Here is a 27,009-nt window from a genome sequence, read left to right as displayed (position 1 = left end):
TTATACCAAATATTTTGTGCAGATAAAAAAATATTGACAAAAAATAAGTATCCAGTGAGATTTGCAGTGATTTTTTAATACATTAATACAGTGTATTTGTTATTTCTTGATTCTGTAAAAATTTTGGTAACTCTGTCCCTTTTCTAAAAAAAGATCCATTTCTAAAAAAGATATGTAAAGTCGATACTCGCATATATCGAAGTTTATTATTGTCGCTTTTCCGCGATGCTCATTGGCTATCAAGGCATTCACGTTGTGCGTTATATTCGTAGCATCGAGAGGCTATCATCGCGAGAGTTAGCAGTTTGACAGTTTGTTCAAAATGAAATAAAATAAAATAATATATTAGTTTTAAATAATATGTTAATACTTTAAACTCGATTAATATTTTTGACAGTTATCAGCTGATTTCTGTCAAAAAATATTAGTTACGGATAAAGTATAGTAACATATTATTTACAACATATTACTATTTTAATATTTTCAACATATTATTTTAAAATTTAATTAGCAAATTTTAACGCTTTAATATTTTTGATAGAAATCAGCCGAACAAAGCGTTAATTTGCTAATTAAATTTTAAAATAATAATATGTTAAAAATATTAAAATAGTATGTTGTAATAATAATATGTTATAATATCCCTTATCCGCGATTAATATTTTTTGACAGAAATCAGCTGATAACTATCAAAAATATTAAGCGAGTTTAAAGTATTATACCATATTATTTAAAATTTAAAACATATTATTTTATTTTGAACAAACTGTTAAACTACTAACCCTCGCGATGACAGCCTCTCGATGCTACGAATATAACGCACAATGCGAATCGAAACAATTTATCAGCATCGCGGAAAAGATGCAACATAATACTTGCGAGAATCGACTTAACGTGCCCTTTTTAGAAAGGAATGTTGTTCACGATATGAGCGCGAGTTGCAATTAACATTCACGGCAACGGGCACGTAAATATGCGTAATAATTAAAAGCTGAGACGCATAGCGTCTCTGTCATAAAACTTATGAATTCGATATATATGTATATACGCGGTTATTAAAAATATAATACATATATATTCTCACTCACCGATACGTAACGAAGTTGTAGTACACAGCACACATTGATCTGAAAACAAAATATTCAAATTATGTATGTACATAGGTGTGTGTCGAATATCTAATAAACAATACAGTTTAGAAAAAACTAGTAGAAAAAATGTTTTTATATCGCATACCTCGCAGTTGCCCCGCTGTTGCCCGATGCCACCCCGGGCCTCCTCCTCCTCTCTTGGTCCATGGTATAGCACTCACAACTCGCGAAAACACGAATAATTACGATCGCCCGAAACTTTACACGGCACTCCCGACACGACGCGTGAATTGCATTGTGTATCGCAATGTCACCTGTAACAAACAAAATACATACATATATTAGAATAATCTTATTATTTCGCATTATAACATACACAATATAAATATGTAAGCTAGAATTAACGATAGATATATCCACGGATCGCAACACATTCGCGCGCGCGAAAACAGTTGGGTTATGTTGGCAAGAGATTTTGCATCGAATTTTTCGCGAAATATGCGTTTCGAACAATTACGACTACATATTAACGTTGAAATTATGATATGCGATTGATAAATATTACAATACAAAGGTTAGAAATCGTTTCTAACGATTATGCTTACTAATTAATCACAGCGGGACGCAGCTCCAACTGCCTGATACTCGCGGCGTTTCGGTAATGGCCGAAGCTACAAACATCGCCAACTTCACTCTAATAGCGCGCGCGCGATACTATATACATGACTTAATATTAATAATTAATTAAAACTCGAAGGAGATTCGTTCGAAAAGATATAGCTTTAGAAAGGAAAAATATTAATCGAGAATAAGGTATTATAACATATTATTTACAATATATTACTATTTTATAACTTTTACCATATTATTATTTTAAAATTTAATTAGCAAATTGTAACATACACAATATAAATATAAATATGTAAGCTAGAATATTTAATTAGCAGAATATGTTATAATACTTTAAACTCGATTAATATTTTTGACAGTTATCAGCTGATTTCTGTCAAAAAATATTAATCGAAAATAAGGTATTATAAATTTCATTTGAAACATATTATTATTTTAATTTTTATAACATAATATTATTTTAAAATTTAATTAGCAAATTAACGCTTTAATCAGCTGATGTATGTAAAAAAATATTAATAAAGCGTTAATTTGCTAATTAAATTTTAAAATAATAATATGTTGTAAATAATATGTTATATGCTTTATCTGCGATTACTATTTTTTAACAGAAATCAGCTGATAACTGTCAAAAATTTTAATTGAATTTAAAGAATTATAACATATATTATTTAAACATATTATTATTTTAAAATTTAATGAAAAATTATATATGAAAAACCCCCCTTAATTTTTGACAAAGAATCATCTCCTAAAATTTTTCGCATTTATTTGAAAACATCCAGTAAAGACATCCTATATAGTGAAGGAATCGCATCCGATATAAATAATTATTATTGCATCATTTATCTTTATTACGATAGATCTTTCCTAATTTTTTTCTCTCTATATATGATTACAGATCTCCAGATATTCGCGACTACTCTGACTCGCAAGACGATAGTCTGCGCGCGGTGAAGATCGACGATCGAGCATCGGACAGCTCTGTCAATCGAGCACACGTGTGTGTATACGACACATCAACATCTCCGGAATAATTCCCCGTGAGTGGCAAGACGGCCGATCGTGCGGACGTCCTCGGTGCTATCCCGGTGCGAGCGACGACAACAGCCCAAAGATTCTCCCACCAAAGGCCAAGATGCATATCGAGGTGCAGGTGGCGCTTAACTTCGTGATATCGTATCTTTACAACAAACTGCCGCGCAGACGGGTCAACATCTTCGGCGAAGAGCTCGAGAAGGCGCTCAAGGACAAGTTCAAGGGCCACTGGTACCCGGAGAAGCCGTTCAAGGGCTCCGCGTTCAGGTGCCTGAAGACCGGGGACCCGGTTGACCCGGTCCTGGAACGCGCCGCGAAAGAGAGCGGCGTCCCGATCCAAGACATCCTGGAGAACCTGCCGGCCGAGCTCGCCGTCTGGGTGGATCCCGGCGAGGTGAGCTACCGAATCGGCGAGCTGAACGCCGTCAAGATCCTGTACTCGGAGACCGGCGACCCGCATGACGAGACCTCGGCCGATCGCGAGGTCACCAAGACCTTCAATCCGGAGGCGCAGTGCTTCAGGCCGATCGAGGCCGTCAGCACGTCCCTGAGCGGACTCAGCCTCAGCCCCAAGTCCACGTCGCCGTTCTCGAGCTCCCTCGGCAGCAACACTAGCAACGGCTCGTCCAACAATCAGCAGAACGGCCACGGGTCCGGCTCCTCGTCGGCGCCCTCGCCTACGCCCATCACCAGCTCCTTCAAGGGCTCGCCCAGCCCCGTGCCGGCCTTCATCCCGCGCAGCACCGCCCCGCTTACCTTCACCACCGCCACCTTTGCCCAGACCAAGTTTGGCAGCACCAAGCTTAAGACCAGCAGCAAACGCGCCAACAGGTTGGTACATAGAGAGTACAATATTCTCTCCTTGTTTAATTAAGGTTTAGTTGTCAAATGTCAAAGCTTACGAATATTCTCAAATTCTAATCTGTATGTATTCATAGAATGCTGCTCGAAACTGTCTCAGGTATACCCTCGATAAAAATTAATTCCCGCGATTAAAAAAAAATTGAACGGTAGGATTAGGTGAATAATTAATCAGTATGACACAAAATAACTGTAGAAACAACTTAGCATGCCTGTCCGAAGCTTAGAGAGTAATACAAACGTTACATTACCGATAGCAAGAATTAACTTTGCCTATACTAACCGGACCGCGAGACGATCCACCACCCTGGAACATACATACACACACACACACACGCAAAATACACGCACAAGCACTGATGAACCGCACGGTACCGCTGGGTTTCAGGATGTCGCCTACCGAGTTCTCAAACTATATAAAGCAGCGCGCAGCGATGCAGCAGCAGATCCACCATCACCACCACCATCAGCAGCAACAGCAGCAGCAGCAGCAGCCGCACCAGCAGCCGCCGCAGCAACAGCCATCCCAGCAGCAGCAGCAACAGGTGACCGCGGCCGGCGCGGCTGGTCTGCCGGTCTCGCAGAGCTCGCCGCGCAGTCGCAGTCTATCACCAGGTAGCATAGTCGCCGCGACTGGCGCCGCGCAGCAACACACGGACCCGAGCGCGTACTTCTTCCAACACGGCCCGGCCGCGGCGGCGGCGGCGGCGGCGTATCACGCGCAATTTCCCCACCGCAACATCTTCGACTCGTCGAACCACGGCGGTTACCTGCCGGCCGACCTCTACGCCGGCGCCAAGTTCCCGTCGTCGTACCTGGACCCGACCGCCCTCGCCGGCCATCAGTTCTACGGCGGCGGCATGAACGGCACCGGCGCGGCCGGCACTAACGGCACCGTGAACGGTACGGGTACCAATGGTGCTACCGGTACCCAGAGCGCCGGCAGCGGCAACCTAGGCCCGATCGGCTCCGCGACGACCAACGCCAACGCGGCGGCGCAGCAGCAACAGGACAAGAGCGCCCTGGTCGAGGGCCTCAACAACTTCGGCCTCGGCTCGGTCGCGCCCTACCCGGCCAGCCAGTATCAGCACCTGCTCGTGGCCAACTAATACCTCGCCGCGCGTACTCATCATCATCAGACCATCAGTGTCGGCAACACTGCCGCACCCAACGCGGGACGTCGACAGCAACATCGGCGTTCCGCCGCTCCCGTCTTCGTCCTCGGTGGCGCTGGTCCTCCTCCGACCACGACGACGACTATGGGCAAGAAGGAGGCCGGGAGACTGGCGTCTCCCAGGCTCCGTCGCCGAGACGGCGTCCAGAGTTCGGCTTCCGTACCCTGATAACGAGCGCCAGCCGGAAATCTATTCCACTCTGTGTCTCTCTCTTTCCGGATCGCGCCGGCAGATCGACAAGATTCACCTGTCCCTATTCAAACGCTTTCTCAGGACGCTCTTTCGATTTTTCCCGATACCAGGAACCGCTTTGTACATACACACTATCCAGTAGCTATCGACGACCGGGGGAGAGATAGAGAGAGGAAGGAGCCACCTCGGCGATCGACACCGATGACGATGACGGAAGCGATCGAGGCGAGGAAAGAAGGATAGCGCGATAGAGCGACGGAGAGCGTGTGCGTGTGGAAGCTTCTTTTAAGCGTGGAGTGGAGAGAAGAGGAGGAAAGAAGGAGACAAGAGAGGCGGCTAGGAAACGACTAACGAGAGCGTGTGTATGTGCTAAAGTTGAAACACCCGATAAGGACTCGATTGCGATTGCGACGACTACTACACTTGACACATACACACACAATGTACACGTAAAGATTATAATACATGTAGCGCATCGACAGACGTTTGAACGTTTGAACGAGTCGACATCTGGGACAGTAATTACACATAAAAAACAGACACACACATATACAGATGTATACATACCGATCTTCCCTTAAACAATTCGATACGAACACTACGTAGATGACGACACGTTGAACACATAGGTAAGTTGAGGAGAGAGAGAGAGAGGGGTTGGGAGAGGGAGAGAAAGAAAGAGAGAGAGAGAGAGAGAGAGAGAGAGAGAGAGAGAGAGAGAGAGAGAGAGAGAGAGAGAGAGAGAGAGAAATCACATATATACGCGAACACTAACTCACACACAGATATTACCAATGTGTAATAATTTATTTTTTCACTGGTATATAGTCGGAAAGAATTGAATAATGAATATATATCTGTAGAGCCTATATATTATATTCAAGAATATGCACACTCACTCTTAAAAAAAAACGGGTTCTCGCGAAACGGTGTACGAACTACAAACAACACTTGTGTCCCCGAGCTCGTGCATGTCGAGCGAAGTCGTCGCCGAGATCCAAAATCGTTATAAATCGATTTTTTTTTTTTAAAGGCGAAAAGGTGTCTTCCAAGGTCTTTTTCTCCATGTCGTAGCGTTTTTGCTTGCGTTTCGCGCGGGGCTTCTATTCAGGCACTAAATACGTAAAAGCGCGCGTCTGTAAAAACGAAAGATCTAAAGATAAGATATTGCGGATAGTTTTCTCGCGAGGAAAACCTTCGAGTAGAGAGAAAGGAAGAACCTAAACAAGATGAAATGACGGCTTGTTCATTCGCACGAGATACGGTAGAGTACGAAGAGGAACAAACACACGATCGGAACGAAGAGATCGAACCTTCTTTGAGTATAATAATAGCATAGGGAAAGAAAAAGGGAGAGATAGAGAGAGAGAGAGAGAGAGAGAGAGAGAGAGAGAGAGAGAGAGAGAGAGAGAGAGAGAGAGAGAGAGAGAGAGAGAGAGAGAGAGAGAGAGAGAGAGAGAGAGAGAGAGAGAGAGAGAGAGAGAGAGCTGCTCGCAGTTTTATACCGTTCGGAAAACTCGTCCTCGGTACGATTTTACATTTTATTTTTATAATAAATGCAGTAGAACGTAGGAGAGAACGAGAGAACGAGAGAAAGAGAGTGTGTGGCAAGTGATTTGCAGTGGGAGGAAGAGGAGGAAGGAGGCAGAAGAAGAAGAAGTAGAAGAAGTCAACCGGTGTGTTCGTAAGGGACGTTGAGTGGTCTCGTTGCTGGTCTCCTGTCCCCCCTCACTCGCCCCCCCCAGAAAAATCCATCGGGAATCGATTTCCTTTCGAGATATTGCCTTTCGATTTGACATCCGGAGTCGATGACCCTCTAAGCTGTCGGAGAAAATCCTCTCTCCTTCGAATCGTTAAAAACCACGGCCCTTTTGCCGCTAGCTACTAGTGTGTTTGAACGAATCCGGAAATTCCCTCCGTTGTATTATTTTGTATAATCGTAATTGTAGAAGAGTACACTATTTATATATATATAAATCGCATTAGTCATAGACTAAGAGCAAGAGAGAGGGCACGTATAATTTTTGTCGATCAAAATAAATTACTTCGAATTCGAGACGCGATTTTCCAAGACTTTGACAGCAGAACAGCTGATTTCTCGCGATTCCAGCGTCCTTTTAATCAAACCGAACGGAAACACCCGCTGAGCTTTACGATGCTAAAAAGAAAAGAATCAAGTACAAAAATAGCGCGAGAGAGAATTCAAAGAAGAGCGAGGGGGCAGGAGGGGGATGTCTCGCGAGAGCAACGAGTTGTCGCTTAGCGTTCGCGAGGTAATTAGGTGATTACGTAATTAAAAGGCCGCGCGTTATTGTCGACAGGTCCCTTTGATCGCGAGAATCGAAAAGTCCGATCGTCTCTTAATGCATCTCGAATTAATTACGATGTTCAATAGTGTTATTTTATTTATTACGCAATTTACAGAAAAATAATGTTTCAATTTATTTAATTGAAATAAATTAATTAATATTTTGAATATAAATAATATATAAATTAATATTTTAAATTGAATATAAATATAATTTAATTAGAAATAAAAAGCGACTGAATTTTTTATCTTAAACATTTTGTAACAAAACTTTCTCTTTTACTTTATCGGAAACTCACCTTTACAAAGGGAGACGATTTGGGGTTGCGTTTTGAAAATAATCATTTGAAATGGCTTCTTATACTTCATTCAGCTTCTAGATCTTCAATATATTGAAGCTAATTTAGAGATACTTTGTAATCAATATAATAATAATAACACTCGATGTCTACACGCGACTTGAAAAACTGAATTCAGCGGATGTTGGGGAAGCGGATTTCCCATTGTTTGCTGAAAATCCTCTCGACGATCACGATCTTGTCGACAATAATGGCGACGGAGGTGACGTGAGCCGCGGGCCGCGCGCACTAGGTGCTAAAAGTATTCAAAAGTGTTTTAATCCTGTGGTCGTGGGACAAAACGCGAGGAGAAACGGGCCCGGGAGATGAAGAAGAGTCACCCGGAGATCGCCAGAGACGCCGATTCGAGTTCGATTTTATAGGTCGCGCGTCTCCTCTCCTTAGACTAATAATTTCTAATCGATGACGCGATCTCTAGGGACGAGATGTGTCTATTTGAGTCGTTCTTTCTTATGTGTGTACTTTTCTAGGCCTTGCAGCGAATTATCCTTAATCTCCCTGGTTCTTCAAGGCGTGTTTTCCATTTTTTTTTAAATAAATGAAGTCTATAAAAAAAATACAGATGACTTGCAACCTCGTTCCTGGAACTCGCGATCGTGAATTTCGGGAGTCGCGTTATTTCGAAAAAATGGAGATAATTTTTTTTTTTTACATAACATCTTGGTCCAAAACTTAGTCAAACATAGTTACAAATTTAGTCACAAATGCGAGAATGGTTGGTGATCTCCGGGCGGGCCCGGTGGGTGTGAAACAAGTTTTTAACCGCGAAATTAACTAAGTAGACGTGAAAGGGGGGACGCTGATGAAGGACAGAACCCTTTAGTAATATCTAAACTTAATTGTAACTATTAACGATACGTACGACTGTGGTAGCTATGCTAGTACCTGCTATTGTTAAAGAGAAATTGACGAAGATGCGAGTAAGATAGGGACGATGAAGGGAGGAAAAGAGAAGAAGAGGGGAAAATGCCGCTAGAAAAAAGATCGAATTGCAGCATGGTGCCTCGAGATGCGTATCGACTTTTTTTTTTTATCAATAAATAAATATTTCCTATAATGGTTTATTGGGTCGATTTAAAAAATTTGATCGTTGTTTCAAAATTATTAATTGTAAAAAAAATATTTTTTCGTAGAATATCCAAGCGATTAATCGTAATGTAAAAATAATTTATTTATTTTATTTCGATGATATTTGAGTTTTTTTTTTTTTTTTAGATACGCACTCGAGTATCATTTTTCGTATCGTGTTCCGTCAGCAAATCTTGTAAATGATGAACGATGACACAAAGAGAATTCATCTTCCAACGAAATGAATCCAAGTCGAAATTTTTCTCCTACTTTTCGATTTACAATTCTGCTTTGAACATGCTTTAAACAGTAAGATTACTTCTCTTTAAACCTTTTTAATCTCTGTACAGTTTGTTTTTAATCTTCAAATTGAAAACTGAGCTTAATTCCTATATAAGCTATCTACCCAAATATTCCCGAAGCCAAAAAGGAATGAAAAAATTGAAAATGAAAATATTTCGACTCGGAAATTTCGCTCCTATCCTTTCCGTCGCGAATCGACAGGACGTTTATTCTCGTAATTTTTCTCGACGATTCGATTAATTTTTTTTTTTTCGCACGCGACAAAAATTAAATCGGGAAAAAGAGGAGATTCCGGACACGAGAGAAGTTCTTTTTTCCCAGCGCGAAATCGCGAAAGTTTCGACTCGGCGCGTTTCGCTGACATTTCAAACAGCCGGACGACAGTTTAAAAAAAAAAGACCAAAAAGGGAAAAATCCGCACGCGCGAACGGAAAACTTTGGAAATCATCGCGGAAAAACTTCGCAGACTTTAAACGAATCCCGGGACTTTCTCGAATAACACACGACATTTATATGAAAGACGTCGTACGCGATCCGAAAATTTCACAGTCCAGGACGACGGAAAGGAAGGAAGGAGAGATGACGGAGCATAAAGTGCGAAATTACGGGGATGAAACGAGACGAAAGGAAAGAGTGGCAACTCACAATGCAATAAGTCGCGAATCAAATGGATCTCGGGCTTGAGACGAGAGGCTCAGATTAGCGAAGAATCAAACACGATGTATACTCTTAAAAAAAAATAAACAAACAAACAAAAGTGAAACTCAGAGAATTAAAAAAAAACGGGGATATACTAAATAAAACATAGGAGATGCGCGCAGCAAAAAATGCGCAAACTGGGCGCGAAAATGGTGAATCAACAGTGAGAAAGAGAGAGAGAAAGTGAGAAAGTGAGAGAACGAGAGGGAAAAGTTAAGCGAATCTAATTAATAACTAATAGAGCATATACTATAATTGAGATACATAAAAAAACATATAGTATTATACGTTTACGATACGATATTGTAATGAAAAACACTTTGTAAGCGATGAAAAAAAAAAGTTACGCATAGTTTTTTCCATACCTCGTAAAATGGATGTAATTCGTTGAAAGGGAAAGTTCAGACAGAGAAGCCACATATATACAATGTAAGTGTATACATATAAATACACACATACATATACACATACATACATACATACATAAACACGTTTGTTCAAAAATCACTCGGGTACACACAAGAGTTTATAAGAAGAAAAAAAAAAGAAGTCAGTAATCTGTCTCTTTAAAGTATCATGTGTCTATAAACTATAGCGAGATCGATATTGTCTCTTACATAAATGGCAAAACTAAAATAATACAAATAACCGTGGTAACGTCGTGTAAAGTAGCGATAAAACAAACACTCTCTGCAATATATATATATATATGACATGATATATATATAATATATATATTCTTACATTTATAAAGGTGGAATGTATGTAGGACAAAGCAAGTTTGCGAAAAGCCCGAAAGACCTCGCGCATCCGAGAGATATCGAACGACACACGTAAATCAAAAAAATAAGAAAACTCGATCTTCCGCCGGAATTATCCCGAACGAAGGGAGAGAAAGGGATGGCGTATTTCGATATCGTCGAATGTGCATAGATTGGATACACACACGATATATACATACACACATTTACACACACAGAGAGAGATTTCCAAAAAAAAGAAATTATCGATTAATTATTCTACCAAGTAATGAATTAAACAAGAGGATGATAATTAGATTTGTAATTAATTACATATATATTTTTCAATACTTTAACTACTTGCTGAATGTAAACTATATACATATATATATATATAAAAATAAATATATATATATTATATATATAAAATTATACATGTATATATAATATATAATATATTTTATACATACACACACTTAATGTGCGCGCAGGATGCGCGAGAGAGAAGGGTGTCTCGCGAAAGAACTGCTCGAAAAAATTTCCAAGCTAAGTCCTCCGATGTGATTCGGAAGCGGCTTCCGGAAGACTTTCCGTTTCGGCGGCGAGGACCGGAAGTGAAAGAAAAAAAAATACCGGAAATAAAATAAAATATCGACGCCGAGCCGGAAATGCGAAACACCCTTCCTCGAGGCCACGTCGAGGAGGATAAGAGGGAGAGAATTCTGCGAGAATCTTTTTGTACCCCACCCAAGTCACACTCTCGGTGTCGAAAAAAAAGAAAAAAAAATACGTTACACTACGTGTAAGCGAATCCTATATGTAAAACTGTTAATTGCCCCTACTCCAAAGCCCCCCCCCCCCATCCACGCAATTTGTAGAGAAAAAAGAAGATCGTGCGAATGAGAAGGAACGAATGGAATGATTGAATTATATGTATGAGTGAGAAGACACGTTCGTTCGCCTTGGTTACTTTTTTCCTCGGTGCAGAATGAGAAAAATTGGAATGATTTTTGCACGCCTATAATTGTTAGAACACACACATATATATACATATTATGTGTGTGTGTGTCTTACTTAAGATTATTATATTATTATGATTAATTGTCCACCCATTAGTCGCGAAAAAGAAAAAGAGAGACGGATTCACACTGCGCGCCTATATATGTATCTGTATATATAGGTCATTTCTCACACCTCACACTCTATTTCTTCTTAAGTAGCAAAATGACGGTCATTTGGCGTCAGATGACGTACGCTTGCTACCTGGGTTTCCTTGTCTCTTTTATTTTTCTCTTCCTTTTTATACACACACGTATATATGTACATATTTAAATATATGTACATATATATATATATATATATATATACATATATATATATAAATTAGAGATATGTATTTTCTGTTGGCTTTAGATTTTTGTTCCTTTATTTTTGTACGAAGACACAACATTGACGACGACGACGTCGATTTTACCTACACACATATATATATATATACATATATATATATATAAATATTATAATTGTAGCTCGCTTAAGATATTGTTCAACCTTCTTCTTTTGATATAGTTTGTTATTGTTGTTTTTGTATGATATTTGATTATATATATTAGCGGGACGCGTGTCGCGCGTCACAGAAATATAATATATAAAAAATATATATATATTACTATATTATATATATATATATATAATATATATTTTTGTTAATATATAATACAGTGGTTTGATAACTACATTAGCCTGTTATAATATGATGGATTTGTTTCTGTTTCTATCACGGCCCGTGAATATATACATAATATATAGATAGACACGTGCACATATACATAAAATATATATATGTATATACATATATATATTTACATGTATATGTATATACACTTATATAAATATCGATTATATATATATACATGTATACCACTACATTATATTTTGTTTAAACAGTGTCACGAAGCGACGACGAGGCGTTTCTTGAAATTTATCGAGCGATTCGTAAATGGGGCTTCGACACGAAATAACGATATCGAAAAAAAAAAACTCGCGTGTAATATAACTTATAATATCATTTTGTAAATTATTTTTTGTATTTTTATATACATACATATATATAAATAACGAGAGCATACAAAAGAGAGTCGCGGAACAGTGTTATGCGCAAACGGCGAGAAATCCAGACAGAGAGAAAGTGAGAGAGAAAGAGAGATCGAGCGAGAGAGAGGGAGAGAATGCAAAAAGAAGAAAATAAAAAAAAAAAGAAACCAAAAAGAACCTCGCGACGCATTAATTAACACTGATGATACTTAATCCGATCGCTGACAGTTCTTTCGTTGATCGAGAGCAGTTCCGAGAGAAAAAGAAAAGATTATTGTCATCAGTACCATTATGCGAAAATGGCATAATCCGCGCTTAAATGTGGAAAACGTTTGTAAAAAAAAAAGAAATAACACGTTTACATATACACACACATATATGCATATACACGCATGCGCGCGACGTTTAATTTAATTAATATACGATATACATATAAACAAAAACACACGCCAGTCCCGAAGATTATATATACGATTATTATTTGTTCCCGATTATTTGTATACCTCTCTGTATGTATTTTTGCAGCTTGTCAGTGCTTTTTGTTCGTTATTATACATATACTTTAAATATCGATCAGTCTTTTTGTACCAGTCTCTTCTTTCTGATAGGTCGACAGAAAGAGAGAAAGAAAAATGCGAAGGACTCTCGTCTCTCATCGATTCAACCTAGCGAATAGATATAAACTCCGACTATTTAAGAGTAACCTCGCAAGAAATGGTATTATTTTTCGTGCATCACAGCGAATAAGTAGGAAAATTTGCGTCTTCTATGTTCCTTGATCACCCTCGACCGCGACTGGATATGGATTTAACCATTCCACGAAATTTTATTACGTTATTACATGTATATAATACTGCGTTAATTTATTTTCCAATAATATATCTATTTTTTGCTTTGTAAAAAAATGCAGAAATACAAATAAAAGAGAGTTACGCGATCTTTCGTTGTAAGGAATGAAAGGCCGCGGTTATCTCTACGACACGACTGATAATTTCGAATATTTAGCCACGTCGGGAATCGGCAGTCGAGGAAACAGGCGCGGTCGAGGGTCGAATCCACGAAGGAAAGAGAGATTTATCGTCCCCCGCCTCGGTCTCGGATTATATCCCCCCAAGCGCTGCGCGCGTAAGATGTTATCGGTCTTATGTAAATTAACCGCCATTCGAGCCGTAACGGAGTCTGAGTAATTATGACAGATAATTGCCTCGTATCTCTCAGCAGAGCTCGGAATAGCCGCCTAATCGATTCCGACGAAGCGAAATTATTTCGATCACGAGGATGAAATGACGAGGTAGAGGTGACCTATCTGATGAAGAAAAGGGATCAGCTGATCGTCTATTTTTTTTGCGATCGGTAACGATTAAAAAGATTTTTCCTCGCGCAGCAAATGAGATTCGAAAGTAATCAAAAGAAGAAGAAAAAAACGACAACAAACCTTTTGTTGTCGCGTCTCTCGCCATCTCATCCTTGAATCGGCTCCTTGAATGGGCTTTCGTATAGAAGATCCATCGACAAGTTTCAAGAAATTTTGCTTCACGCATGGAAGAATGGGAGAAAGCAAAAGATAGTTTCTTGATTCTCGTGTTGAATACGTGTCTACGTGTGAGAGAAATGTAGAGAGAGAAGAACAGAGTGTCTCTGTGTGGATGTGTGTGTGCACTTTTCTCGTGAACGTTCTTTCTTAGTTTCTCATGCGAGCACGATGGACGAGGGTGGTGTTGCCGAACGAATCGATTCACCTAGAGATCGAAACCGGGTCGTCGTCGCTCGATTTTTACCGTTTCTCCTTCGACGTCGCATCGTTGGGACGAAAAGTCTCCCCCTGATTCTTCATAGGGCGGAGCCTGTCGAAAAAAAGGGCGCGAAGCGGCGAAGTGTACACTTACAATTAGCTTCTTCTCTCCTCGAAGGTTCTTTTTCTTCCCCCGAAGGAAATAAAAATTAAAAAAACGTCGAAATCTTCGCTGAAAGAGAGGCCATTCTTTGCACTCCTAATTAGCTCCTAATTAGCTCTAAATTAGAGAGATAATGATAAGATAGGGTAAAATTTGTACGATTAGGCAAAAATTCCTCGCGCTTGGATAAATTTATTTATCTGTCCAGCGGCCCTAGATCATTTTGATCGAACGCAACGTCGAGGGAAACGAGAGAGAAAGATCGATCGGTGAGGATCCGAGGACGAGATCAGAGACGATGTCGTCGGTGAAGTGAAAAAAAGGGCAGGGCGCCTGGTATTAGTACACATTAGTTTCTTGGCTAGAGGGGGGCGCCCACTTAGTTGTTGGAATTTTATAGTCTAGACGATAATTCTCGAATATAGTTCAATGGTTGTCGAGTTTTCTATTAGTTGAGCGTGGCTAAAGGAGAGAAAGAGAGAGATAGACAGAGGGGGGGCGCATCGGGAAAAGCCGAAATTTTGTCCTGTGACGAAAATTCGCTCTATTTATACAGTTGTTTGGAAATATAGTGTCCGTAGAATTTCGATGAAAATTTAATACCGCGGAGCAACGATTGAAACTTGCCGAAATATCGAAATGATTGAGGGGGGTGAGAGGGAGCTAGAAAGAGAGCAGCATCCTGTAAAAATCGCGATATCCTATTCGTTTCGCGTGCCGGGAATGAAATGAAATTTTATCGGGAAATACGAGAGAAGGCTTGGCTTCGATTTTACGGCGCGTCGAGGGTAATTATTATTGAAACGGGGTAATATCGGTAAACTCTCGCGCGTTGCCCAAAAAACCGCTATCGGTATCGATAAAACATTAGTACGAACGTGGTTCCTCCTTGCTCGTTTATTGCGCACCGTAAATCCTCGGCGCGCTAATTATTGTCCGGTGTTTCCTCTCCAAAACAGACGCCATTTTAACGGGTCTGACGGATGATCGTAATCGCGAGAAAAGAAATCATCCGCCGCGTAAAAATGAGTTTAGAGATGCGCAGAACGCGATAAATAATGCTGGCTAATAGATAAATATTATGTAATTAATTATATAATATTTTATAATTTTATAATATAATAATATATAATATTTTAAAGTATTATATAATAATTATATAATATTTTATATATATATATATATTTTATATATATACATATTATATATACATATAATATTATATATATGTAAAATTTATACATATAATATAAAAAACATGCAATATAGCCAACATTATTTATTTCGATTTATATATTATAAATCACGTTATCGCGAATATTGGCTAATGGAAATATTTATGAAAATGTAGTAGCGAAATGTCAAAAAATTGATAACACACGTATATTGTGCATTTTATTATTTAATTCGAAAATCTCTTTATAAATTTTAATAGCGAATTTAATAAATAAGATATAGGGAGACTTTTGTTGAAATCCCGCTTTTTTAAGAAATATAAATGTTTATATATAGAGTGTTTATTGAAAAAAAATATATAAGAATTGAAGAGAAAGAGAGAGACAGTATTGCTTTAGAGCATCTTTTGCATACGAAGTCTTGTGTAAATGAAATTCCTTCCACGATTTGTAGCAATTTTGGACCTTGTCATCCTGCGGAGAGGTCAGAGGGCACAAAAGGTTTCAGGCTTTTCTCGAACGCGTCATCCTCATCATCGCGGGGTGTGTAATTGCGAAATCGCTAATAGAGTGTCGGGGTATACCGAATATATATATACTTCCGGCCAAATGTCCAGTAAGCGAATTGTCTCGAAAGCAAGAGAGAGGGAGAGATCGCTCATCTCTAGACACTAACTAAGATTGTGGTCACCTCACGGCGGAGCTGGACGAACGAATCCGTTTCCGGTTTACAATCTCGAGCTTGGGAAGCGAGGACTTTTTCTACGACACGAAATCTCCGCGATTTCCGTCAATAGATTATATATATTTCGGCATAAAAGAAAATTACAAAAAAAAGAATTGCGTGCGTTTCTACCTTGTACTTGACTGTGTAACGTTGATAACGAAATAAAACAAGAGTTTGATTGAACAAATAAAAAAAATCGATTGTCGCACACGAGGGAACAAACAGCCTTCGCTCAGCTCCGACGACACTTCTCGGAGAAAAAACTTTCCGAGAGATAGACAAACGAGCTTGATATTTGCTGCCCGTTGCTAAAGAACGAGGTGAGAAATTCTACGAGAGGTCCTCTGAAAGTTTTCTCTTCGGGAGGGAGGGGGAGGGAACGTTATTAGGGGGTGTATCACGAACAGCTGATCGGTAAATAAGGATGTGACGTGTAGGAATCTTCTTTTGGCAGGGTCGCTGTCTACGACGAGAACTTTATCTATATATTTGCCACGATATTTAATATGTGAATGAGTATATATATAAATATATATATATAAATATATATATATATATATATATATCTATTGAATATAAGAGAAAGAGAGAGAGAGAAAATGCGAGCGAAAGAGAATATGTATGGTGTAATATCATAAAATTATTATTCTCTTTGTTACTTCTTTATACTTAAAACAATAAAAAAGCTACTGAATAAAAATATGCTGCATATGCTGTTGTTATTTAAGGCGGACGTAGACGGCGGATGTTATTATTCTTCTGTGAATTTATTGGTGTGTTCAGCTAAGGCTATATGTGTATATATGTATATGAGTGTATTTTTTTCTCCTTTTCGGTTTTCTCGAGTCATTACTTGTCGAGCAATGTTTCTCAAAAAAGAATTACAGATTAAAGTCGCTGCTGATTAAAAGCGGTTGTATTCTTAGTAAAAAATTATCAATGATTAGCAAAATTATATATAATGATTGTATACAATATTTACGACGAGATACCTTTATCTATTAAATTCCATTTATTATCGATACGTAATTTTTTTGCGACTCGTCGATAATCGTACATATAACTTTTGAAATTAGAAAATACAAAGTCGTTTTTTCAAAATGTTTTTTTCTTTTCTCTCATGTATTATTAGCGCAAATTTAAAAATAAATTTTAAGTAGTTTAAAAATCATTACCTTTCTCGGCATAATTTTATTCAATAACGTTTCATATTTTTAAAGCATGCAATCAAAAGTATTTACTTAAATATAAGTCATAATAATGCAAATTTGAAAATCAGATATTATTTATTGAAATCAGTATTGCACGTTATCTTGATTAATTTAATTAAGATAAATTTATTAATTAGTTAATTTCCGCATGATACTCGCATTTTCGAATCTATATATGTATATATTTTTTGTTTTTGATTTTTTTTGCGAATCTCACTTTTGATTTAAAACTTTATTGTTGCTACTTGATTTTATTTCGTAGATGAATATAACAAAAGGGATGTATCGAGATACATAATAGTTATTAACATCTTTTAACGTGACATTCGTTCACTTTTGTGATCATACAATGTCTTCATACGCAGAAAAATCGAGGACTGTTAGGCTATATCTCTAAAAAAACATAGCTAAAAGGGAACACGAAGGAATATATTGAAAAAAAAAGAACTAGTATATAGACTGTTCTTATTGTCTAAAAAAATAAAAGAGGAAAAGTAATTAAGTATCAACGGTCAAAGAAACGCGTTTTTTATCTCTTTCCTACTCTTGCGTATATTTATATATCTCTAAAATTTAATTATATCGAATACAGAGATCGAGATTTAGTGAGTTCTATTTTTTTTACTTAGAACATCTAAAAAAAAAGAGAGAAAGAGAGAGAGAGAGAAAGGGAGGGAGAGAATAATGAAAAAATGAATTGCTGAATAAAATTAATCATTTAATTAGAACGATTGTGCAATATGTATGCATATATGCATTCAATATGTGTGTATATGTGCATGTTTATATATATTATATGTAATAATATATATTATACACACACATCTGTCATACATAATAATTGCATAATTAAATGTATGGTGGGAAATCTACTTGACGTCGCGCTTAAAAAAAAATTCTCGTATATTACAATGTAAACATGTATATTCGATTTTATATTCTAAAATAATGTTAAGGGATGCATACTTTTTACGCAGTAGATAGATCTTTAGATGTATGTATATGTGAAGTAAATACATGTAATACTTTCAGCGTTGACGTTTATCAAATCTCTGTTTTGATATAAGAAAAGAAAAAAAAGTGAAGAAAAAATCGTATTTTCCAAAAATTGAAAATCTACTTATTACTTTTCTCAATTGAGATAAAATCGTCATTGAGATAAAAACAATTTATAATGAATTTGATGAGAATAAATTGTCTAAAAATAGATTGCCTAAAAATAAATAATTAGATCGTCTACGTTAAAGGGGTTATCAAGACCTAATTTTTTGAGATATATCAGAATATATATTATATAAAAAAAGTATTGTATATATAAAATTATTTTTAAAGGCGCAAAAGTATTGTTTGCGTATCATAAGTGTATTCTCTCTGACATTGATTCAGGCATTTTGATAGACATTTAGTTTTAGAGTTTGGAGACTTTGTCTTACGTTAGGCTACTTTCTACATAATATTGCAATAAAGTGATGATCATACGCCTATCAGAGCAAAAGGATTTTAAAAAAGTCGATAGACGATTGCGCGACACGAGCGTGTCCCTTTGCATAAAAGATATTTATACCGTATTCGTGTTTGTGTCTACCTATGTACTACCTATACTCCGCCTATATCAGTCTCTTGCACACTCGCATAAATATGTGTTTTTGTGTCGTTACGAAATCAAAATGTAAATCAACCGGACAGAGAGGTCGGCTAAAGGGAGAACCAGGCCAGGAACTCCGAAAAATGTGCCCTGACTTCTGCAAATATTAACGATATTTATTCGAGAGAGATTTAAAAAAAACAAAGTATGTAATTTATAGAACGTACGTGTAATTTTTTACGTGTAATTTATTATAATATTGCACCACTTATTAAAAAAAAATATCCTTTTCCTTTATATATTAATATTTTATCAGGACTCAGAGTTTACACACCTGGACTCTTTATTGTAATTAGAAAGTCAACTCTCACATTGTCTCTTTGCGCTTGGAGTTCCTGAACTAATCGAGCAAAAAACACGTGTCTCATCTACGCTCTTCTAATCCTCAGGATATATTTTAGCCATATGTGACGAAATTGTATTATATATATATATGTATATGTATATATGCGTCTCTCGATCGCAAAGCGACGGAATATCAGCGCATATACACACGCATGCAAATACATAAGCACACTTTCACACAGAAGAGAAGAGCGCGAAGGAAAGAAGAGAGGTGAAACCAGAGAGGAGAGATTATAATAGATAGCCGTGGCTCTCTCTCTATAAGCGCGGCTAGATACTTTTTTCACGGATTTTATTAATAGCTGTATACTGTAACTTTAAGGACTACATTTTTAAGATAAAAGAGAAATAAATGAGATGAATAAATATATAAATAAATCGCAGTATATTGTTATACTATATTGTAAGTCTATGGAGACCTAGATGTTTAGCTGATAATTTTCTAGGAAGGATTTTCGTCGCATATACTTGTATAAAAATATAATCTCGGCGAAGAGAGGAGAGAAGAAACGCGGTGTGTCTTAGTTTCTTAGAATAAGTGTCTTTTCATATAAAAATTCGCAAAATTATTCCGATAAGAATCAATCAATATCATGTACTTCTTGAAACGTCTGAAAACGTTAGGAAAAAATAAGAAGAAAAGGATGAGATGGACGATTTTAAGAATTTGCGCGTGGAAATCAGGCGAATTCGAAAAAAATGCAAAATTTCAATTCTGGAAGACCCTAAAGTGCCAAAGAAAAAATGCGAGGGTGAAAAGAAATTTTCGCAAATATCACAGAAGAATAGAAAGCGATTATTCTTCGTCTTCCCGATTATTATTTCCAGCATTTGAAGTTTGTTTATGTACGTGTATGTATGTGTGTTTGTGCTTTTTTAAAATTAATTATAAATTATATTAATCTCCGAACTCCCGGGATTTTTTTTTAATTTCGTAAAATAGAGTCGACCGAAAAAATCATGGTACTCACTTTTTGAATAATTTCTGGAAATGCGAATGGAATCGAATGTCATGTAAAATTTATTTTTTATTGATACTTGCATTTAGTATATAATGAAAAATCAGTCGTATCGATTGTTTCTTGCAATTGATAAGCGGCATTTTTTTTATCGACGAATTATTGGACGATAAAAGAGAGAACGTTTTTTTTTTATTTTATCGGAAGATTTTCTCTGATGAATGCGCGCGTAAATACTTTTGACGTTAATCGCATCCGCGAGTGCAATCAGCATCGCTCTCGAACGGATGATCTCCGGAGAGATGGCGGCTTGTTCCGCTTGTTATGAGAACAAAAAGGATGTTAATTAGTATCGCGATCGCTTGTCGTTGCCGGAGAGACGAGAAAAAAGTTCGAAACTCTTTGATATATATTTAAATAAATCGTACACATAATATTGTAATAAATTGTAAATATTATAGCAGATGATTTGCTTGTTTTACACTTGATTCGTGATTTATTGTTGAAAAGCTGTAGGTTTAGGATTTTAAAATTACTTTTTTAAAATAGAGAATCTTACACTTTTTAAATCTCTTCGAATTTATTGCGATTAATTAAACTTCAAAGAGAGAGAGAATGTCAGGAATTTGTATCGTTTTACATTTGCACAGAGATTTACATTTACTTTCGAACTCGTCTGTTGGAGCAAACTCAATAATCTTAGCTTAGGGAGGAGAAGAATCTCATTCGTTCGCCAGTTGCGTACGAATAAGTTAGAAGATTGTCAGTATTATTAACAATTAAATATTACGCGCGAATAGCGAGAAAACACGTAATTACGTAAATAAGTTTATAAGCGGTTTGCGACACACGTTAGCTATCGAGAATACATATTAGAGACGCTTTTATTATCCATGTGCATTTTACACGATTATATAAATATCTCGGCGACTTGTTTCGCTTGTATAAATAATTTTAGCGTCAGTTTATTATTACTATTATTATTATTGTTATTACGGAAACGACAGGTGCGCATACGCGCGCGCGAATTGACTCGAGAGAGGATTGATCGAACTTTTTAAGTTACAGACCATCGGTTTCCGCCTCGCTTCGTCTTACACCGCTAATTACCGCCGCGAGGAAGAAACGGTATAATTTTCCGCCCTGTCATTACACGGGATCTCGGCTTCGGACGCAGAATCCACGAGATTCTTCTGCGTCTGATATCTGTCCGACTCACCCCCTCAATTTCCCTCCCTCCCCTACTCATTTCTGCAATTAGCCTGATTTTCCCGCGGCAGATGTGTATTTCGCGCGGAATTGACTCGAATCACTTCTCCTCATAATTCATATCCAGAAAGACAGAACGAGAGCGAGTCGTAGGAGAGAGAAATCGATCTCCATTTTATTTTTTCTTTGCGTTCGTCCTTCGTCCGGGGTCCCGAACTCGCCTGCAGGATACGCGCGGGTGTCGCAAGCGTTTCACGTTGCGTTTAATCAACATTCACCTTGTCACAGTATCGGATGGCAAAAGCGAACCAGAAAGAGAGAGAGAGAAAGAGAGAAACGGCGAACGATCGTATTAGTCGCCCGAGGGGACCGACGAGTTTCTACGTTCTCCAATACGAGGAGACTCGTCAGAAGTATGGCGAGGTCGGGCCCCGCGGGCCCTTTTTCCTGCCAGGGGGACAATGGCGTCGAATCGATGGGGCCCAAGTCGAATAACTTTTTTTTTTTACACCCAATCGATCCATCGTTTCTCGATTTAGCGTTTATTAAAAGATTGTTCTTGCAATTTTCCGCTGTGAGAGAGGGGGGAGAGAGAGAGCAAATATAAAATGCGTAATACACAATAATTTATAATAAAAAAATGAGAAAATTTCGAGATTACGAAATTTAATTATCCTAATTGCGAAATTAAGATTTAATTATCCTAATTACGAAATTAGGATTTTTAATTTTTCCAAGCGCACACCGTGAATTTTCGAGTGAGAGAAATGTTACTGTGAGTGAGAAAAAAAAATGAAGAGAGATGTGTATCTTGTGATTAATATTTAATTACCCCGGGCGAGAGATGCGATCGTTTCTCATTCGATTACACGATCAATTACAGATTTGTGTCACGACATCCACTTAATTACGATCCCGTCTGAATGGCGCAAATTGATTGCGAATGGATTAATAAAAAAAAAAAAGACCTACACTTACCAGCTAATAATCGTACCTTTAAGGTGACTACTGTTGATTCGATATCGATGTCCTACTTACCTACGATCTAAATTACGATCTCTTTAGAATTAATGAATGTGACGTAATAATGTTCGATAGCCCGTGTTACTAACATATAATAGCGCTATATGATTAATAGCGAAAAATAAAAAAAAAACACTACATTCTTTTGAGTAAATCGTCGTGTCGGTGCTCTTTTTACGATAAAGATCTTTTTACAAAAGATTTTCAGAAATGGCATTTAATTAATAAAACATTATTATAAACAAATATATACGTAAAAAAAATCCCGTAAATTTAACCCGAGATTCTTTACTTTATTCTCGAAGCGAAGTGTGTTTACCGGAGTAAGGATTCAAGGGCGATGCACGTAGATCTAAAGCCGGGTATAACGTTGATCAATTAATTAAGCAGCGACACACGACGCGTTACTCAAGGGCGCCTGATTAATCGGGCAGACTCGAACAGCGCAGCTACATCTCGTACATGATCTTAAGGGTTAAAGTACACTTACGCCATAGTATAACGATTAAAGTTAGGCGGCGAGGTCGATCTTTCGCAAAATAATCGACCGTCTAAATATAATCGTAAGTTTGCGTAAAAAAAAAGAAATAAAATAAAATAGCCGTCGATGTCGAGATCGGTGTCGATTGTGTCGGGGAGAGAAAGATCGCGATAAATTATCGAAATCATCGATAATAATTTTTTATTTTTCGTTTATTTTATATGCAATAATGATAATTATCAATTTATTATTATAATTAGATACGTAATAATAATAATTATTATTATTTCATATTATATTACGTGTTTCTTCAAATGTTTAATTTTCTTTTTTATTTATTTTATAATGCGAAATATCAATAATTATTATTAATATGGAATATTCATTATTTCATATTATACAATATTAAGTGTTTTTAAGTGCTTATATGCGAACTCTTCGATCGAATTCCGAAAAGATTCGTTTGATGCCGAATTAATTTTTCGAAATAAAAGGGAGAGAAGCCAATTATAATTCGTTACACGAGATTTCTCTCGTGTGACACGTCGCGAATCAACCTCGACACGATCAGCCGACAATGATGCAATGGCTCTTTGTATGCGCAAACCGCATTCCCTCCTGGACCTTTTTCTCAAAGCAAGGATATTGGCGTAAAAAGCACACACACCGTTACAGAAAAAAAAAAATGAAAAAATTCATAGTAATTCTAAAAAAAAACGAATCATCCTGAATCATCGCGATACACGTTTTCCTGTCTCTCTAGTGTATAAATAATATTTATTATATAATTTTATATGTCTCTCATTCCTCTCTTAGATGTACTTGTCTCGTACAAACAAATATGTATTCAGCTTCTGCTGACGATCGAAGAAAAAAACGTCCGCAAGTGCAAACGTTCCCATTAGGATAGACGATACCTGACAAACTATTTCTCGTGCACAGAGTGCATATCGATTATACCTAAACTGGTTTTAGCTCGAGACAAGACGGACAAGCGTAGCTATGCAGCGTATATCACCGGAGGGCGACCGGAAGTGGGCCGGAAACTATCAGAGTGTAAAGGGAACACGGTCGCGCGATTAGAAAGCCGGCTCTTCGAGAGCGAGCATATATGAGCGGCGAACTAGTTAAAAATTCGATCGATAGACCCTTGCGCTTCTGACCCAGCTCCCGCTCTTGTATATGTTGAATAATTAATCCGCGATAGAGGTCTCTTCTAAGAACGCTAAAATGCTAGGCGATTGTTCGCGACACCCGCGATAGAAATACGGTATATACCTATTTCAAAGAGACGGATGTGAATTAACGAGACTCTCGTCTCGTTCTCTATTTTCTTGAATTATTCGCCTCGCTTGATTCGAGTTACGTCACCGCTGTAAAGGATTGTTAAGCCTGAGATTAACTTTCCGAAGTGATATATCGTAATGGTATATCGTAATTACAAACGATTTTTTTTTTTTAGAAAAGATTTCGATAATTTTGGTGACAAAGTATGAGAATGTTTTCCGAAGATATTTTAAACACTGAGAAAAATCGAAGGATTTGTGTGTTTAAATTTATTGTGTTATTAATATAATAAATTATATTATTGTATAATAAATATTATATTATTATATAATATATATATAATATATAAATTATATTATTATATAAATAATCTATATTATTAATTATATTATTGTAATTACATATACGAGTTTTTTTTCAAATTATTTTCGATTTTGCAAATTACATTAAGTGACAAATATTTTTATAAGGAAACTTATATATTTTTTTCGATAGATATAAATAATAATGTTCACAACTCTCGAAAAAATTGCACTCTAGAAACTTTTGCAGTGTGTTTTGCTACGATAGCTAAAAATATCGGTTAGTCATGTCTCACCAAAGTTATCGGAATCGTGCTATTTTTTATGATACGAGTTTTTCTACAGCGTGAAAAATGACGTGGAGAACATTTCGTATCTTTCTCCAACTTCTCTCGTTACTATTGTCTTCGGTATATATTTTTCGTCTCAACAGGAAAAATCTATCCAGGAACGTTTCGCTTGCTCGTAAAATATCGTACATCTTCAGCCAAAACATAATCCATTTAAGAAAATACAATCCACACACTCTTTTCCACATTTCCATATTTTCATCCGAGCCTGATAACAGCACAACGACATACCTCTTCTCTTTACTACTTGTAAAGCTCTTTGTATTCTCTCGGGAGAGTTGAAAGGGAGAAAGTCAAATTTTTTCAGCACCGCGAATATCGAGAAAACTAGGTGTATTCCTTCGACTTCTTCATCTCTTTCCTTTTTACCATCATCCACAGGTAATTGTGATACGAGCTGAATCAGATCAAGTCACTTTCAGATATTTCTGTTACTTTCGTACACAAGTAAACTCTTTGAAAAAAAAATTGAATAAAAAAGAAGCGAAAAAATATTAATATTACAAATTCAAAACATAGCTCGAAGATATCAGAAATTTTGTGGCTTTATCGGATGATGAAGCAACGAATTTATAATGCTTCATGCAAAACTTCACAAGATTAATTAAATCATCAATTTTGTATCATCAATTCCTAAAGGATTTGTATCGTGCAATTTTTTTCATTAAAGAGTTAAGCGTCAGATGCAATTTACCTTTCAATTTATCTCGAAAGGATACACCTGCCGATTACGAGAGACAGAATAATGATACGATTAGAATCGAGAGGCTTGCATATCAAATCGTAATGGCTATACATATAACATATGGCGATAAAAAGAGAGAGAGAGAGAGAGAAAGAACTAGAGAAATGATGAGAGAGAAAGAGCGATTTGGCCTAATCTGTGTCTCTATCGATGTATGTTACCTAATGTTTACCCATGTCACTGCGATACACGTATTAAGCGATATAACACTCCCCCCTAATGAGAGGAGAAAGGGGGGATGAAATGTTTATACAAAATCTACATCTATATGCCAGATCTATATATATGGGGACGCAAAATAGCGTTCGACATCTGACATCGCGCACACACTCGTCGACACATATGTATGTACACTCTTACGCAATATAACACACATATATATACATACACGTTGCAACACAAAATACGAAACATTAGCGAGAGATCCGGAGTGTCCGCGAGTTCGACGAGGGTGAGCGCAAATGACATTCGTACATATATACATATATCTTTGCCACCCTCTATCGTAAAAAAAAGGAAAAAAAATAGTCATCTTTCTAACGCAAAATGCGTTGTTGCGCGCGTGTGTTATCACGCGACATTACTGTCGTTGTTATGATTATAAGTCGGCGTTTTACCGTATATATTATATATAAGCACGATTATCGATATATAAATTATTATCTGAATTATTATCTGAATTTCTATTAGCGAGTTGACACTCTAATTGTGAGACGCGACGCGGGACCGTTCAACGGTTCACACTATATATTTCTACACACATTAATATACATATATATACATACTTATACATATATATAATAAAATAAAGAAAAAATATATATATATATAATATACATATAATTAGTGAGAAACGGAAGTTTTCCATCCCGTTGATAAAAAAAAGATATATAGCAAAGAAGTAAACACAAATAATATATATAAATAAAAAAATATATATATATGTATATTGATAAATCTAAAAAAATGGAAAAAATAAAAAGTACGACGCATATATATATAAATATAAATATATATATATCTATATACATGTGTATAATAGTCTATAATTTTTCATATTGTTGTACGGATTTTTAAGTTTATATTAAAATGTTTTG

At 37.0% G+C, this 27,009-nt stretch overlaps 1 protein-coding gene across 2 annotated transcripts in view; it reads left to right on the top strand.

Annotated features, from left to right (window-relative positions):
- The window catches only part of LOC145936189 (uncharacterized), a 103,580-nt gene extending 77,579 nt beyond the window's left edge, over positions 1 to 26,001 (top strand). For both annotated transcript variants that reach the window (XM_083038124.1, XM_083038115.1), the window contains 2 exons: positions 2,623 to 3,590; positions 4,009 to 26,001. In XM_083038124.1, the coding sequence (XP_082894250.1) occupies positions 2,860 to 3,590; positions 4,009 to 4,729 (1,452 nt within the window). In that variant the 5' untranslated portion in view covers positions 2,623 to 2,859 and the 3' untranslated portion in view covers positions 4,730 to 26,001. The remainder of the gene's footprint in view (positions 1 to 2,622; positions 3,591 to 4,008) is intronic.
- Positions 26,002 to 27,009: the final 1,008 nt, after the last annotated feature.

This window comes from Prenolepis imparis, unplaced genomic scaffold (assembly GCF_030444845.1).
Source record: "Prenolepis imparis isolate NDT839.2.m4 unplaced genomic scaffold, iyPreImpa1.0 SCAF_1, whole genome shotgun sequence".
NCBI lineage: Eukaryota > Metazoa > Arthropoda > Insecta > Hymenoptera > Formicidae > Prenolepis > Prenolepis imparis.
This window is presented reverse-complemented; position numbering and strand designations above follow the sequence as displayed.